At 33.3% G+C, this 18,919-nt stretch overlaps 1 protein-coding gene and 1 long non-coding RNA gene across 3 annotated transcripts in view; one reads left to right on the top strand and one right to left on the bottom strand.

The window, feature by feature from the left end:
- The window catches only part of LOC104877264, a 314,343-nt gene that overhangs the window by 126,025 nt on the left and 169,399 nt on the right, over nt 1–18,919 (top strand). The gene's annotated exons all lie outside the window — the stretch shown is intronic.
- The window catches only part of Samsn1 (SAM domain, SH3 domain and nuclear localization signals 1), a 90,178-nt gene that overhangs the window by 16,815 nt on the left and 54,444 nt on the right, over nt 1–18,919 (bottom strand). Inside the window, 4 exon segments of the mRNA XM_010645667.2 lie at nt 2,064–2,215; nt 3,875–4,004; nt 8,292–8,441; nt 13,619–13,690. Of these exon segments, the coding sequence (XP_010643969.1) occupies nt 2,064–2,215; nt 3,875–4,004; nt 8,292–8,441; nt 13,619–13,690 (504 nt within the window).

Below are 18,919 nucleotides of genomic sequence, written 5' to 3'. Positions count from 1 at the left end.
AAATCTATACATTCCAGAAGACTCACAAGTCACTCGAGCAAAAACTCAGTTTCACTTTAGATAAATTCACTGCGAGAAATAATATTTGAAGTTTCAATTGCTAACTATGGGATTCTTGCTATGCACTGTAATAGCTCTACAAAAATCAGCTCAGGAGCACCAGCAGCGGAACACGGACATTGTATTATAAGGAAGTTAAAAAACAACCCTGAGTCAAAATACATCGCGTTCATTTCCTTTCACTGCCTTCCCTTCAAAGTCAGTTCTAGAATGCAAGCATCTCCAAGGCTTGAACTTCAACTTCAAATCATTTCAGAGAACAGTCTAACTGTGGGGGAAAATGTTTTTTTCTCTTTCCTCTGATTCAGTAGCATAAAAGAAAATAAGAAAATGGAGTGCCTTAAGTATGAAAAGGCATCGATACTTCATATCATAATTCACTAACATTGGATTAGTGCTAATTGTATAGAAAATTCATAGTTCATGTTCTTTTACTTACAATGCTTTATGATATTAAACAATGATTTAACATGTCTAAAATATTTTAGCATGAAGTCTTCTTCTATTTGTGCTATTGTAATCGGCCCTGTCTCTTTGTAGTGCCCAGGGCTACCAAAATGGTGGGCTTCAAACTCATGATTATGTTACTTTTTGTGACAGAAGAAACTCTGCAGATGTAATTGATGCATCAAATTAGTTGATTTTGAGTGAATGAAGAGGAAAGTTATCCTGGTGCATCTGACTTAATCATGTGACGACCCTTTTAAAAAAAATACTGAAGAATGTGCCAGCTTTTCTCTCGATAGTCTTGAAAAAGTAGACTGCCATGTTGTCGGAGAGGACCATGGCTGGTGGAATCTAAAGCCTCAGAATGACCTCTAGTTTATATCCAGCAAGAAGCCCAGGGCCTAATTTGCACACCCACAGTGATCTGAATTCTATCTACAGCTAAATGACTTTGAAGGACAACCCCAAACTGCACGTGAGTTATCAATCTGACAACTTAATTTCAGCCAGGTGAGTCCTTAGGCAGAGAACCTAGCTGACCCACACCCAACTTTGTGTTCTTATAAAAACTATGAAACAGTACAGTTACATTCATTGTACTGTATCCCTAAATGTACCAATAAACTCAATTAAAAAAAAATAAAAATAAAACATATAGAAACAATAATATTTAAATAAAAAAAAAAAAAAAAAAAAAAAAAAAAAAAAACTATGAAACAGTCACAATGTTTGAAGCCCAGGAGTTTGGGGTAGTTTGTTCTGCAAAAATAAAAATGAAGTGGAAAGGGTAGAGGAAAGGAAATGAGGGAAAAGAAAAAAATCTGAGAAAGCAAAAAAAATGGAAATAAAGTTTTTGTAAATAGGGAAGGGAGGAGGGGGTGAAGGGAGGGCAGGGATAAGGGGAAAAAAATGAGAACCAAGGCCTGTCATGTAAAGGTACAAGATCACAATGATGAATGTAACTGTACTGTATCCCTAATAAGTACCAATAAATTCAATGGAAAAAAAAATGAACACAGCAGATAAAGCAAAGAAGAATTCACCCCAAACAGGGTATCATTGTAAGGAAGATCTGTGGTTAATCAAGGCAACCAATGTAAAAAGATCAAGAGTTGCCAAGCCAGCTATGTTATAGTTCCTGACCTTTGTTTTGTTTTGCTGTGCTCCTCCTTGATGTCTTGATATTTCCATCTTCTTTCCTTCTCTTCAGCTCCATTTTTGTTTTGTTTTGTTTTTCCCAGCAACTATCTAGCAGAGCCGGGCACCTCCAGCAACCTGAGAGACTTTCAGGTTTCAGAAAAAGAACATAATTCCTTTTCCTCAATAAACTCTGAAATTGTATGATATAATTAACAGCTACTTCTGCTGGTAGCCTGAGAAGATTGATCTCTAGTACCCTACCTATGCTTTATTAAAAATTCTGCTGCTATCACCACAATTCCCCATTTTAACTGTTGGGAAGAACACACAACCCTCCTTATTTCTTTACTTCTTGAAACAGATCGTAAATTAGCATTTGACAAACTATCCAGAAAGAAGAAGTAATATTGGCTCACTTTGATTTTGAGGGAGTCAGTGTCATAGGGACTTGGCGTGAAATCTGTGTGTACTCTGGCACGGCCACAGAATGGTCCTGAGTAGGGGCTGTCATCATCCAGGCGAAAGCTGTCTCGGTTACTAGTGCCATCTGAACAACTTGTTATTCCACCTGAAGAAAGCAGAGGTTAACAGTTATGAAGCTCTTTTGACATTTATATTCTGAACCACTGTTGGGACACCGAAGCAATGGATTCCAGTCTTGTTTTAACACCCAGTCACATTCTGTTAGTGATTACTGTCCTCTGAGCTACTTCAAACCTCTTTCTTACCAATCTGGCTATTGTCCCTTCAGTCACTAAATCAAAGTCTCATTTTGGTCTCTGACCTGATCCAGCACACAGTATATTAATAATAGACACTTCCTAAAGAGGAGAAAGGTGTAGGTTTAACTCTTACCAAGCTACAGTGTATAACTTCATAAGTGTAAAACCAGACAGAAATTGATAGCGAGAGCTTGGTCTTTGAGTGCTGTTGATGACAAACGGTTAAAGCGTGACATTATAAAGTTCTTGACAACTGACTATAATTGTAGCAAAAATTCCCCACTCCTCCTGTCTTCTAATGGCCATTTTGAGGCAAGTTCTCTGCACATTAAATATGATACATTTGCTTGTACTGTGAATGTGAAGGAAGCAGGAAGTGTGTTGGAATGTCTGAACTCTCCCAAGAAGTTTGAAACTGTACCAAACTGGACTTTTAAAACTTGCTCCCACACATAATACTGCTCTGAATCTTTGTTTTCTGATTTTCTTTCTTTTTTTATCTTGAACCTCAGAAAGAAAAGAGAGTGACTTTTTGTTGCTCCTTGCCCAAGGCAGGCAAGAATAGTACCCAGGAGAAACGCCTCTTTCTCACCAATCTTCAGTGCCTCCCCATTTCCCCCAGAAGCTGGCTTTCTGGTGCTCTGTTCAAGGAGGGAAGAGTCCAGGTTTCACTATCATTCATTACGGAAGTTGGGTAAAGATACTTTGAGAAGCTCTACATTCTTTATGAACTTGTGTAAAAGAAAAAAAAAGTTGTACTACATTATGCTAGATTATGCTTTTGTTTTTTGTACTGGGGAGCAAATTCAGGACCTCTAGCTTGCCAGGCAGGTGCTGTACTACTGAGCTACATCCCCAACTCTTAGAAAAGCAAGTGTCTAATCTCAATCTCAAGAATTAAATTGTATAAGATTAATTGGGAGAGCATTACCTCATACCCTCCCTTCCATTATGAACCCAGTCTTGTGGTTATGGTACATTCTAGTTAATAAACTTTTCCCCATAATACAAATCATTATTTAGAATTTTAAAACTTCTGGCAGAAATGAATACTTATGAAATTTGAATTCCATACACATAAAAATACATCCTTCACATGTCTGCATTAGATTATTTTTTTCACAATAACTATTCTATATCAAATAGGAAAATAGCAGTAACAAGTATTGGAAACATCTGGCCTTTTTTAATTTCAAACAACAAATTTAATTATCCAGCACAACTATTTGGAGACGGAGCCCCAAGAACTTGGCTCATGATGGTACTAAAACTTGCTAAACCGTATAATTCAAATATTTTATATATTGCTTTAAATAGTAGTAACTCTGTGTAGATTCAATGCATCTACCATGTAAATTCAATGCATTTTACTATTTTTTAATCAAATAGCTGGAACCCCATTACTAATTTTATATACAAGCCACAGAGGGGCAGATTTGTTGTTTTTTAATTAATTTAACCCAGACCTCACAGCTAGGATTGTGGCCTTTATTCATTAGCCTTACTTGATGAGCTCTGCCCACTGTAGAGACTATCCAGGGAGTCACTGGCTTTAAGCAAGACCTTCTCTGTGTGGGTCCCCATCATGGGGTCACTGTTCCGACACGGCAGAGCATCCTTTCCATCACCGCCATCCTTCAGAAAAACATACCAGAGGTTAAGTGTATAGAGCACATTTCCATGGAGATGTTCACTGTGTGCATTGATTTAGCAAACAAGACATATTTTAGAAATAAAATAGGAATGCATCAGCATAAAATATGAGTGTCATTAATCTTTATTTCAATTTCTAGGGAAACATTTTACAGTGTACTTGGAAAAATCCCTTAGATGAGACATTTCACATTGTGGAATTCGACTGAATTTATGAACGCTTATTTTTGCAAATTAGGGCGAATATCCTATCAAGGCTATTTAATTAGAAATGTTAGATTTATTGACATCTGAGCTTTATCTGTTAAAGCACCTCTTCTTATTCATGTTCTCCTTCTCATCTATTCCCCGCCATTACTAATCCTTTGAGATCAGATACTACAGGTTTAAACTCTGCACAGTTGTTTCATGTCAGTTCTTTGCACCCTCCCAGATCACTTGATATGAATAAAACATGCTCACTTTGCAATTCTAAAGCAAAGCTTATCTAAGGAGCTTTACAAATCTCATACTGTGCTTACCACCTAGTCAAGTGAAAAGCAAATCTTGCATAAAATTAGAAAAGACAGACAATTTCAAAACAAATTACACTTTCTTGAAAAAATCTCAAATGTTTTCCATATGTAGATGGTTTGGACAAAGACTGCAAATTTAATATTCATCAGAATGTAATTCAATATGCTCATTTTGAGCATTTCTAAGCATTGATAAAACTTTGGAAAAATATGTATAATGTACACTTACTTTGATTCTAACTGTTCTTTCATTTATTCATTCAGTCATTTAATTCAGCTTTATAGAACACCTCTTAGGTACTTAGCACTGTTCTAGAAACTGGAGAGTTCGTGGTAAACAATGTAATAGGGTAAATTATCCCTTTCCTGAATGAGGTGTATTACAGTGTATTAGGTTATTTACATGCATATGCTGTGTATTCATGTGCATTTAGAGTGTTTGCGGACATGTGTAAACAAGGAAGACAATTTCAGAGGATTATAAGTGCTATAATGGAAATAAAACTACATGAGATGAGAAAATAAGCTAGTAGGGCTAAGGTAAAATGAAGTGTGATTTATTTGGATGAATTAGTCACCAAAGCTCTCTACTGTAAAGTAATATATTCTTTGAGTTACTGACCTGAATGATAAGAGATATGACTTATGTGAAGCATTAGAGATAGTTTTCTAAGCCAAAGAAACAATAAGAAAAAATAACTGAACTCAGAATTAGCTTGGATTGTACAGACCAATGTCATGAGAGAAAGGAGAATATTGACATACAAATTCAGAGGAACAGACTAGAGCTAGTTCATTAAGAGCTTTGCAGACCGTGTGTGGTGTTCATGGACATGTGCCACTTAGTTCTCTTGCTGTGAGAAAACTGCATTATTAACTAATTGGTACATTATGAGAAGGACATGAACATTGAGGACCAAGAAGGAATGTAATGATTTGAATAAGATTTATCTCCTCAAAAATCATGTTGAAGTTTAATCCACATTGTGAAATGTTAAGAAGCAGAAACTTAGTGTTTTGAGATGGGTTCTAATAGGTGATTAGGATTGGTTAAGACCATCAGGGTGAAGCCTCCATAATTGAATATTGGTGGCTTTACTAGAAGGAGACAAACAGTGCATATGTACAGTCCCAATTTCTCATTGTATGATATCCTGAACCATCTTGATATTCTGCCACCAAGCAAGCCATCACCAGACAGATTGTTTTATCCTGAGTCAAAACCATGAGCCAAAATAACCACTTTTCTCATTAACTTACACAGATTCTGATTGTGTATTATCAGCCAAAGAAAATGAGTTAATACACTGAAAGTTCTATTTATCCCCCACTCTGTGTCCACCATAGTATTTTCACTGAAGCCATGTGTTTTTCCAGTGTCTAAGAGGGTGTATCTGAGCTCATTCAGTCATACATGAGGCTCCTCTAATTGAACACTTTGGTTCAGAGTTTTGCCATCCACCTGCCAAAGTTTTCTTAGAACTTAGAAGTTTTCTTAGTCTTAAATTCTCTCTAACTGATCCACTTTCCTTCTTTCCTTTCCTTTTATAAGGCATATTTACAATGCAGTCAGACAACCTTTCCTGCCTGTGTTTTTTCTTCCTCTTCTTTATCTTTTGCAGACATTTCTTTCAATAAATCTTTGGTGTTTCTCTTCCTTCCTTAAGGTCTACTCCAAAGTCATACTTGAACATACTATCCAAATATACTATACTTTAATATAATATATAACTACACTACACAATTATACATAATTGTGAAAAACAAAGTAGAGGAATACTTCTCACATAAGAGAAGATGATAAATTGAGTATGGCATTTAGGACCAAACCAGCAAAAGATTCAATAGTTACAGTAAGAAAAGAAAAGAAAGGAAGTTATGAAGAAGAAATTCCAAAAGAATGGTCAGTCTTAGGAACCAAGAAAAGAGAATACTTCTCATATAACAATATTAACACTTGTGTCAAAGCCAGTTGAAAAGAAAGACAAAGAAAAAGTGATCATTGTATTTGACAATACAGAGATTACCACTGATGATGTTGCAGTACTGGAGATGGAAGTCATGTAGAAGTGATATTAAAAGACAATGAGCAATAGACAATGTGAAATAGAAAGAAAGGGGCTAAAGGTGTAGGGAAAGTGGGAAGGGTAGGGGAAAGGGAATAAGGGAAAAGAAAAAAATGTGAGAAAATGAAAAAATGGAAATGAAGTGTTTGTAAATGGGGAGGGGAGGAGGGGTGAAGAGATGGCAGGGACAAGGGGAATAAATGAGAACCAAGACCTGTCATGTGGAGGTACAAGATCCCAATAATGAATACTGTACTGTATACCTAAAATGTACCAATAAACTCAATGAGGAAAAAAAAAGACAATGAGCATATGACTATAAATCAACAGAATAGAATCGAGACTTTATAAATTAGCCCATATATTTTATGATCCTTAACTTTGTAACAGTATTCATGGTAAATTGAATTTAAAAGAGGGTAGCAAGACAACACAATGGGGAAAGAACTGTCTTTTCAACAAATGGGACAACTACATAGTCACATACAAAAAAAAAGTTGGATTTCTGTTACAAAACATAGAAAACTCAAAATGGGTCATACACCATAATTTAAGAGGTGAAATTATAAAACTCTTAGACGAAAACACAGCAGCAAACCTTATGATTAGTAATGGTTTCTTAGTGTGCCAAAAAGCATGTAACAAAAGTTAAAAAAATGGGTAAACTGGATTAGAAGAAAGTAAAAATAAAATTCACAGTATTGTGAAAGATGATTTATATTGCAAGTTATGTATTTGATAGAAACATATTTAGAATATATGATATTCAAACCTGAACAATAAGAAGTCAAATATTTAAAAATGGGTAGTAAATTTAAACACTTCTTCAAAAAAGACATCGTTATGGACAAGCACATGAAAATATTCTTAACATCATTAGTCATAAGGATGTATGTGAAAATCACAATGAGATTCCATTTCACCTCTTTTAAATAATTAGCATTAAAAACCAAAACAAAAATACCCTGATAATAATAAATGTTGGCAGGAATGTGGACAAATTGGAATTCTTTATACCTTTCTAGAGTAATGTAAAAATGACGCAGGTGCTTTGGAAGATGACTAATTTCTCAAAATATGAAATATGTAGTTACCATATGCCCAAGAGGAATACAAAACATTTCCACACAAAAAAAAAAAAACAAACAGAAAAATTTGCAGCAGCATATATACAGAATTCCAAAAAATAGGAAGAACCCCAATATCTACTAAATATTTAAAAGACATGTAAATTGTGGTTCATCTAGAAAATGGAATATTATTTGCAATAAAAAGTATTAGTGATGCTTTCTACAACATAAGTTACACATTGTTCTTCATATGCTAGATGCATGATCTTTCTGACTTTCAATCTCTTCTATTAAGATGGTGGCAATAAACTAGATGTGGCCGTGCATGACATAATCCCAGCACTGTGGGAGGCAGAGACAGGAGGTTCATATTTGAGCCTAGTACCAGCAACTTAACAACTCTGTGAGATGCTTTCCTAAAATTAAACAAAAAAAATGACAGTAATAATATTTTCCCCCACCCAATATTTGGACATGATGACTGAGGGAGAAAATATGTTGTTAAGGGTTGCTTCATAAAGTACTAAAAACTTATACCCATATCTACAAGAAAAAGTCATTGAATATTTTCAGAAAAAGTTAATAGAAATATATAAATAATTGACAAATTGCTCCTACCTTTTCCTCAGAAAGGGCTTTGATGTACTTTTTCCCCACTTTCTTCTTCATTGTCCATGAAATAGCTCTCATTTTCTTACTCAGAGCTCCTCCATTAGTTGAAGTTTTGTTTTGTTCTTCATTATCATTTATGGGTTTTCTTTCATGTACCTGGTTTAGAAATTTTTAAGGAAGACAAAATGATAAAGTAATAAATACAGTGATTTGAAAACATTGTTAGAATATTGCCAATTTACAGACTTCCTAAACACACTGTTGCGGCCTCTAAAATCAAACAATCTGTACAAGATACTTTTTTTTTTGTACTGGGGATTGAACTCAGGTTCTTGTGCTTGTGAGGCAGGCTGCAGAAATACTGAGCTAAATCCCCAGCCCCAAGATACATATTTTTATTTATTTTTTTAATGTTCCTTTATTTATTTTTTAATTGAGTTTATTGGTACATTTTAGGTGTACAGTACAGTTACATTCATTATTGGGATCTTGTACCTTTACATGACAGGTCTTGGTTCTCATTTTTTCCCCTTGTCCCTCCCCTCCTTCACCCCCCCATTTACAAACACTTTATTTCCATTTTTTCCTTTTGTCTCATTTTTTTCTTTTCCCTTATTACCTTTCCCCTACCCTTCCCACTTTCCCTACACGTTGAGCCCTTTTCTTCCCATCTCACAATGTCAGTTATGTCATTAGGATCTTATGTACTATTACAGTTTATTCACACCAGAGAAACTATTTGGTATTTACACATGTGTGACTTGTTTATTTCACTTAGGAGTGTATCCTCAATATGCATCCATTTTCCAATGAACTAATCTATTTTCTCATTCTTTATGGCTGAGTAGTATTCCATTTTATAGAAAAACCACATCTTCTTTATCCAGTTTCCAGCTGATGGGCAAATGGGCTATTTCCACATTTTAGCTCTTACAAACTGTGCCACTATAAACATAGGTGCACATATATCACTGTGATATGATTCTTTTAATTCTTTTGGAAAGATACCCAGCAGAGGGATGGCTGGGTCAAATGGAACCTCTAGTCCCAGCTCTTTGAGGTATCTCCATATTGATTTCCCTAATGGTTGCACCACTCTGCACTCCCACCAACAATGAACAAATCCTCGGTAGCACAGGAACTAGCAGAAAGAATCAACAACTGGGATCTCAACTTATTAAAAAGCTTCTGCACTGCAAAAGAAGCCATCAACAGAACTAAGAGACAACCTACAATGTGGGAAAAAAATTTTTACCAGGTGCTCCTCAGACAAAGGACTATTATCTAGAATATATAAAGAACTCAAAACAATCAGGCCCCCCAAATATAAAGACCCAACTCAAAAATGGACATCTGAAATGAACAGATACTTCTCAGGCAAAGAAGTAAAAGCAGCAAGTAAATATATGAAAAAATGTTCCACATCACTGGTCATTTGAGAGATGCAGATGAAAACAACATTATTACACCTCACCCCGCAAAGAGTGGCTGCTATCAAGAAATCAAACAAGGGCGGGGGATATAGCTCAGTTGTACGGTGGCCTGCCTTGCAAGCGCAAGGACACAAGTTCAATCCCCAGTACCCCCCCAAAAAAAAGAAATCAAACAATAACAAATGTTGGCGGGGTTGTGGGGAGAAAGGAACCCTTCTCCATTGTTGGTGGAAGTGCAGATACGTATTTTTAAATGTACCTGGTTACCTGGTTGGTTACCTGAGAGAATAACAATTAGGATATTTTCTCTTTTTTTTTCAGTTCTGAAGTTTTAACCCAGAACATTGTACATGCTATGCGAGTACGACTTAATAATTTTCCCCACCCTTACACCTAAAATTATTTTTGAGAGTTACGGTAATTTTTAAATATAGCTTTTTTGAAGAAGCATTTTAATTGTTCTTGTTTTTCAGATGAGAAAATAGAAGTGAATGCCACTCATAACAAGTGAGTGTGTCTACATACACTGGAGATATTTTATTGGAGAGCTAAAATAGCCTCTTGATAGAAATCAAGATGGACATAGTTTTAAGAAGTTTTCAAGTTAGTTAAAATAATTGAGAACTTGCAATTTTTCTTCTTGTGAAGTAAGAACACATGCACATTTTTCACATTTTCAGGCAATAGTAAATATTATGTGGTTCCATTTATCAGTACAGCAATCTTCATGGAATTCCTATGTTCTCCTTATTAATTTTCTTTTTTGGATGGTTCTGCCTATTACTTATTAAGAAATTTGTTAAAACAATGACTTCCCACTTAACAGAATAAAACATGAAGTTTTCATAGCACACAAAATTCAGTAACATGACATAAATAGTATAACAAGGTATAATTTATTATATTATACATTATAAAATTATATATATTTCATGGATTCTATATGAAATAAAATATCATCATTATTTCACTTTTAGCTAATTCTTAGATCTCCTTTGCTGATTACAACAGTGATTTTGATAGTGTGATCCTTGGGTCAACAAAATATTGGTATTTTGGGAGACAATTTGTATTTTAATAAGCTCTTCAGGTGATTGTGACACACAGAGACACACTAAAGTTTGAAAACAACTGTACTAAAGCATTGACAGGATAACCCCAAGGCTGGATATCAGTTTCTCACTAATGTATGTACCTGCCTTTGCCTTAGATTCCTTAAATATCCACAAATTTCTGCCTTCAGTCATTAATTTCTATTTACATCTCATGTAACAAGACAGAAATTTTCTAATTGATCATTCTTCACACTTGTCCAAACATCCTTTTTGTTTAACCTAATTTATTTTTTCCTAAGCACTTAACAGTACTCAATAATATGTTTGTCTGTTCATTCAGTCATTGCCTGTATCTTGCATTTGTTGTATGATTCATGATAATGGAAACCATATTTATTTTCTTTATTCTGAGTGTCTAAATACTTCCAAGTACATAACTGCTGCTCTATAGTTTTTTTGAATAAATGTGACCCCTTATGTAGAATTTTTCAGCATTTTTTTCTGAAAAAATTTCTTGGAGGACATATTTGGGTTACTCGACCTATTTCAAATTTGCCAGAAGTGAAATTTGAAGGCCATGTAGTTTAGCACTGCCCAACATTTGGATAGAAGTACAGCCAGTTATTCCCTGAATATAAAATGATGAAAAACATCTCTTTAGTGAACTTGAATATCTTAATATGAAAGTTTAAACACATAGTTAACATGATTATTAATCAATATTATGTTTTGCTTCATATCTTACCCCAAATAGCCTATGATAAATACGAATGGAATTTAAACCCTCATCACACTTTATTAATCTCTACATTCAAGGTTATAAATACAAAGATTCTTTGCTTAATTCAAAAGCTCTGAATAAAATATGATTTCAAAGCACTTTAAAAATAGCCTTTTTCTTCTCTTCTTGCTATTTACTTACTTTATATCTTCATTACAAAATTACTTTACTAAAATAAATGTGAAAGTGCATTATTTTATTATAACTGTTTACGTAACATTACACAAGCTTCAAATACATACTACAACTTTTATTTTTTCTATCAATATTTACAGAAAATAAAAAAAACTATTTCCTTATATTATAAATTTGAACATCTTTTTCTATACTGTTCATCATAGCCTGAGCCACAATTTTATTTAGATATTCATTTATGGTTTTGTTGTTCCCGGTGCCTTTTTAAGATGTTTCTGCCTCACTAGAGTCCAGGCTTCAGGCAGTAAACATGTTCATTTGTGATTGCAATAGTAATTCTGATTGGGATTTAGCTCAGTGGTTCTGCTGCCTACCTCACAAGCACAAGGTACCAAATTCGGTCCCCGGTACCCCTCCAAAAAAAAAGTATTAATTCCTAAGTGCATGATGGAAATGTTATTATGGAATAGATATTTGTTGAATAGATGGAGAATGAATGATGGATTTCTAAAAAAAAATGTGCTTAATGACTTTATCAGGTTAACTATATTCTTTCACGAATTTTTTGCCATTATAATTCATCAGCAAACCTGAATAGGTCTGAATTACTTTTACAGATCGACTCTACAATTATAAATTAAGTGACCATATAATATAGTAGGTATGATTATGGAGAGTTAAAAGATTATACAAAATGCAAATTTGAAATAAAAAAGTCTCTGTCTCTATCTCTGCCTCTCTCTCTTTCAGTAATATTAAGTATATTACTTAGAATTATGTTAATGCTGATGGACTGTGTATAAGATTGTCCATCTATAAATATTTAGATTAGTTAAAAATACATATATATATATAGATATATGAATTAACAGGGACATAAATAAACATGAATATGTATATATAGAAATGGAGATATTTATGAAGTAATTATAAATGTATTTTTATTTCTATTTCTTTTGTCCAGAATATACCTTATTGAAATTTAAAACAATTAAAATATAGATAGATGCATATAAGTATGTGAGCATAATATCTGCAACCTACAAACTATTTTCCTAAAAAAAAATCACTTGGGAGTTTGCTGAATCAGTTTACATGATAAATATGTACTGTATTTTCAATTTTTCTCAATATATAGCATTGCTATTACATTAATTGCTCCTTTCATTAATCACCTAGTTTATGAGGTAGTATCACTGAATCACAACTTTTGGAGTCAGACAAGAGGTTTTTATTAACTCTGTAACTTAAAAGTAATTTTACTCATTGTAGCAAGTGTATTTCTTCAATGATAAAATAGACATAAAAATAGTTCCTATGTTACAAGTAAGTAAAATGTTATAATTGTTCTCGCTTTATAGTAATACTCGATTAGACATAAATATTGGTATTATATTACTGTGTAAATTTAAAGTTATGGGAAGATTTTCTTAATATATACTTAAAGTGTGGATAGTGTAAAGGTGTGAATGTAATAGTCACTAATGAAACATTTTGATGCTGTAGTAGAAAGATAAAAGTATATTTGAATAGTCATATGCTTACCTTAAAAAATTTAGAATCAAAATACTTGATCATTTTTTAATTTAGATCAGTTACATATTATACAATTATGCATGTATATGCAACTTACATATGATGTTTATTTAGGCAAATACTCAAGAACTTTGAAATTATACTGCCATTATTGAATTGAAACACTCTTCAACTAATATTCTGCCAATATCTGCTAGGCTTCTGACATAGGTTTTACCTTAATGTCCCTCATGTAATAATAAGTAAATAATTGTCTGTTATTCTAAAAAATATATGTCTATGATTTGCAAATATATTTATTCACCTTACTATGCTTTGCAAAAGTGACATTATCCTCAAAAAGTTTTATTTAATGTTTATATAATTGTCATAAAAATAGAATAAAATACTAACCTCAGTTGAATCATCTGGTTTTGAAGTGGAGTTATTCCGAAAATGATCAAAATGCCCAAAACTGCTGCTGCGCTATAAAATTGGGAAGGAAAAGTAAAGTTTTGTTAAGTAAAGGAAAGTTAAGGTTTGTAGCTCTCACTCCTAAAAATAATAGATTATATACTACATACACAGGCTATAAAAATTCTTCTCTGTAATATCAAAAGGCATAGAAGTTATAAATGTTATTTACATTTTTATTTAAAGTTGATAAAGTATCTTTCCTGCTTTATTAAGCACTTTGGAGAAAGTCTTGATTTAATTATTTTTATCATTTTGGGAGTAGAGGTTGGAAAAATCTGTGAATTCTAATCTGAGCCTTCTTTATTTTTTGAATGAATTTTATTGGTCCATTTTAGATATATATATATAATGATAACCTACATTCATATGAAATTTGTATCTGTACATGACATAACTTGATCTTCTTTTTTCCCATTCTCCTCCCCTCCCTTCAACCTCTCTTCTCCTACTTATTTTCAAAAGCTTAGTTTCCATTTTCCTTTTTATTCTCTTGTTTGTCTTTTCCTTTCCCTCATATCCCTCCCCAGTTCCCATTCCATTTGAACATTTTCTTCCTATTTCACAACATCCATTATACCTTTTAATCCTTGAGCCTTCTTTAAATGAATGGTTAAAGAATGACTAACAAACTTGCTAAAAATGTACTAAGTATGTTTTACTAAATCATTTCTAGCAGGTGGTATTAACAAACTAATAAATAACAACAACAAAACAACCAAAATATAAGCATCTAAGAAGATCCACCGTTATACCTCATAAAGATCAAGGCTGTTAAAATAATAATAATAGTAATAAAATTTAAAAAACACAAAAACAAAAAATAAAAATCAGCACAAGTGCATTTCTCAGTACTAACTTTTGGTAATTTGAAATTCTCCACTGCATATCAGAACGAGAATGTATACCTAGAGACTTAATAAATTGAAGCAACTTACACACAGCCTAAGATTGGGAATAAAACTAAATTTTTTCACTTTAACATAGAATTACAATGAGACCTCTGGGTCATTTTCATTTACTGGTTTAAAGAACAAGCTTAATATGTTAATAGGAGGCTATTCCCTTGAATACATTTTGCTTACAAGGCTAAACCTTTATTCTTATGGAACCTATTCTAGACAAGTAATTATAAATAATCCAGATATATTATGAAGTAACTCATTCTCTTAAACACATTTTCAAAATTCTTTGGAGTTGTTGATTCAACAATTGATATTTCTTCACAATCTATTTAATTTTGTGCATTATTTGGGATGATAGATATCTGATCTTAGTTTCTTTTATAAATCCCAAGATTATGTCTTGTCTTGAGAAATTTAGCTCATTTTGAATTTACCATATTTTTTAAAAAACTGATGGTACTGAAAAAATTACCTAGTCATTTGGAAAATTAATAACAAGGGTCAATAAACTACAGAAACTGGCATTGTCCTCTCAGAAATCACAGCCCATATCAGTGAAGTCAGCTTCAAAAGTCCTTCTCCTTAAGAACACTCGCATTCATATCTCCCCAACAGCTATCTTCAAAACCCCTTGTTTCCTTTTTAAGTGAGCTGAAGTAGAAAGATCCTGACATGTGACAAGGGGTTAGCCTGAGAGACACCAGTACATAACATCACCCCAAGGATGACGACTGTGTTATACACAGTTAACACCTTTTGCTGATTTGCTACCCTGTTGAACTAGCCCGTCAGCCCCTCTTGCTTGTGGCAAGGAAGAAAAGGACTGAAATTGAGACCCACACTGGAAAATACTCAGTCTTATCGCGTAGAGCTTACCAACCTAGAGAGACTTCTTGGGGGCATGAATCACTTCAACATGCCTACTAGGTGTTTTCATCAGGTCGTCGTTGCTCAGAGATCGCAAAAGGGTAATTAGGGCTTGTTGTCCTGCTTATAAATAATCTAAGCATAGGGAAATCTATTACTCTGTTATAGATTTAAAACACTCTTACAGCCTATTACAACCTATGCCTATGGCAATTCCGTAGCCTACATCCAGCCTGCCTCCTGCCTATTAAATATTAATAAGAACTACAAAACAATTTCCACTGCTGGATAATGGGTTGTGTTGCAAAGGAGGGCACAGAAAAAACTCACTTTAGCCTTTCTTGACACTATCATGTTCCATTAAGTAATCAATAGTCATCACCTTTTACAATTAATTCTCCTCCCATTATATCAATAATGAAAAGAAGGTGTTTCTACACAAGTCAATGAATAACATAGAGGAAGTTAACGCAATTCTGTTTTTCTAGAATACTTTTTGAAAACTTCTCTAGTTTTATGTAACGATTTTACTAATTATAGAATATTATTTCATATTATAAATCTGTTAGTGTTTTTAGAAATAATTTAGTTCCTCTAAATGAAGAAACTCTGTAGGTACTTCAACTTGTAAGGAGATTTCTGTTAAAATTTTTTTCATGCTGATGTACTATCCGTATGTCATTCCATTACAGAATTTTGATAGTCTTTTTTTCTTTTTTAAAGTTTGATCTGAGCAGAATGGCAAGTGTGGCAAAGTTAGCTTGATAAAAAATATGGAACGGATAAGTTTCCCTGAAACAATGACCAACCTGAGTTTAAAAACATACAGGAAAGTTAGGGTGTCTCCTTGAGAAATGAAAATCAAGCTTTTGACCCAAACCAGAAGAACATGACTTATGTATCTCCTTAACCAGCCAGAAACTTTTGGTGTCTTCAAATAAAAATCTCATCTTCAACATAAGTTAGTATTTGGGTAAGGCACTGGTGAAAAAATTTTAATTTATATCAAAGAAAAACTTTTCATATATGAGTCAGACATCTGCAGTGTTTTGAAATATACTGGCAAATTAAAAATTATACATACTCTGCCAACAAGTTCTCACATCTTCTAAATATTGCCTATAAAGTGTTGGTTAGTAAATGCTTTTGAAAATCAGAATTCTGTTTCAGCACATCCTTATATGAATATTCTATTACAAAATGCTAAATCACAATAAGCTTGTCAGCCTTTCTCCAAAAGCATTCTAGGATTTAATTGTTCTAATGAACATAGGTACTAAAATCTTTTGAAGAATACGAATCAAATTCAACTCACTTAAAATAATCTGTTATGATTGCCTCAGTGTTGAATAATTAAACTATCATGTGGTGCCAGTGGAAGATGGTGTGTGGGGTGTCAGGAAACTGAAGACTAAAAATCAACCAGAACTGTAAAATCTTGTCTTTAGCACTAACATTTTAACCTTGGATAAAGGCAAGTTGGAGCTCAAACTTGTATCAGTGCTCTATGCTTGATGCATATCTAGATTCTAAGAACAATAGTTAGTTCACTTAATCTCTTTGATTCAGTACCTTTATATCAACAGCAAAATATCTAGAGGAAGAACAAAATTTAATATCTACCAGAGTTTTTTAAAAATGATCAAAATTTCCATGCTATAGCTTTCTTTCAGAAGTTGATGTATTACTAAAATATTTTCTGCAAATTGAAAATTCCTAATAGATTACTTAAAGCTGTGTGGGGTGGGAGTGTGTGGGGATTAGAAAGTTTTAAAAGAACAAAAAGTAGTGAGGAGTGATCCATAACTTGCAACAGACGGCATTTGCTTCAAACTATTTAATGTAAACATTTTCTGGGTTAAAAACCTCAAATATTTAAACTTCTCAATGGCACTTCTAAGTAATTTATATCAATGTCTCACTGTTTGCACTGCATATAAAGACCAAAAGTCATGCCAAACTTTTCAGAATTGAATAGAAATGATGAAATTTTATTTTTGTTGAAAGAGTTTTTAAACAATATGTTATATGTTTTAAGTGTCTTTTTTCAGCAAGATGCATAACATAGCAAAAGTTAATCATTCAATGTGACCAACTCTTTGAAGTGTTGTAAAATATAAAATAAATAGTTTAAAGCAATGTGACTGTTATCACACTGCCCCGAACTTCTGAGATATTTTATTCTTATAAAACTTCTATTTGATCCACCCCTCCTACACTGCTTCATTATACATCTCTATTACCTCTCCCTCTTTCTTTAACTACTAAACTCATAAACAAGTGCAGAAAATGGTCCTTCTTGATTCTCCTGTAGTTCTTTTATTGTGCTACTATTTTCTTGAAATGTTCAGGAGTTTCTCTAGGAAACTCACTTTATACCTTTTCCAGTCCACAGTCAATGTCCACCTGCCTTTGTGCTGGAAGGCAGGTGTGCCAACAGGAAGCTGTGCCTGTCACCCCTGGGCATCTGTTTTGGCCCTGTCTCTGAATCCTGCACTTGCGCTATTAAAATTTGTACTTACTCACCGTTCATGTTGGGGAACTTGAACACACAATGCAAGATGTAATGCTCCCAACACAGACAGTCTTCTAGCCTGCACGTCTGTTCAGTCCCTTCTTCAGGTCCCATTGTCCGACCTTTTCCCATTACTGTACTCAACTTTTCCCACTTAAATTTTGTATTGCTAATTTTCTTTTCTATATATTTTGACACAGTAAAAATGGTTTCAAGGAAGGGTGATGGAAATTTTCAATTAAAAATACTTACATTATCTCCCCAAAAGCTTAAAAATTGACTTTGTGCTCTATGTACTTTTTCAATTAATAACCAACTATTAAGTAACATTTTAACTGATCATACCATTATCAACAATTTCAATCGTATTTTAATTTTGGAAATGAATAATTTATAAATAATGAGTTCTGCATAAATAAATTTTATAAGATATGGCTAGTAAATAAACTCAAGGTAAGAAAAGGTGATAAAAGAGCATAACTAAGAGAAGACCTTTGCAGTGCTGCTCACAACAGGACTTTCCTACCTTAACTATAATCTTTAAAAAAATTTATTCTGGTTTTCTTAATAAGTGGCTGATTCTTCCATTTGTACTGCCTATTAAGGAAATTATATCATATGTATTATATGCAGTATCATTAATCTAAAAGACATTAAATAATAAAAGATATTATGCCTGTTTAATTTTAGCATTAAAGAGGTTTAAATGACAAGAAGAATCTATTATCAGCTTAGTTAAACTGAACAATATCTTTCAGGTCTTATATGTAACCTCTTTTTTATTTTCAGTCATCAGAGAGGGAAAAAAATTGTGAAAAATATTTGTTCGCTAACCTGATAGAAGAATGTACAGAGGACTGGGGATTTAGCTCAGTGGTTCTGCTGCCTGCTTCTCAGGCAAAAGGGCCTGAGTTTGATCCCTGGTACCAAAAAAAAAAAAAAAAAAAAAAAAAA

Source organism: Fukomys damarensis, unplaced genomic scaffold (assembly GCF_012274545.1).
Source record: "Fukomys damarensis isolate Sample0158 unplaced genomic scaffold, DMR_v1.0_HiC HiC_scaffold_24, whole genome shotgun sequence".
Lineage (NCBI taxonomy): Eukaryota > Metazoa > Chordata > Mammalia > Rodentia > Bathyergidae > Fukomys > Fukomys damarensis.
Note: the sequence above shows the minus strand (reverse complement) of the source record. Positions and strands in the feature narration are given on the sequence as shown.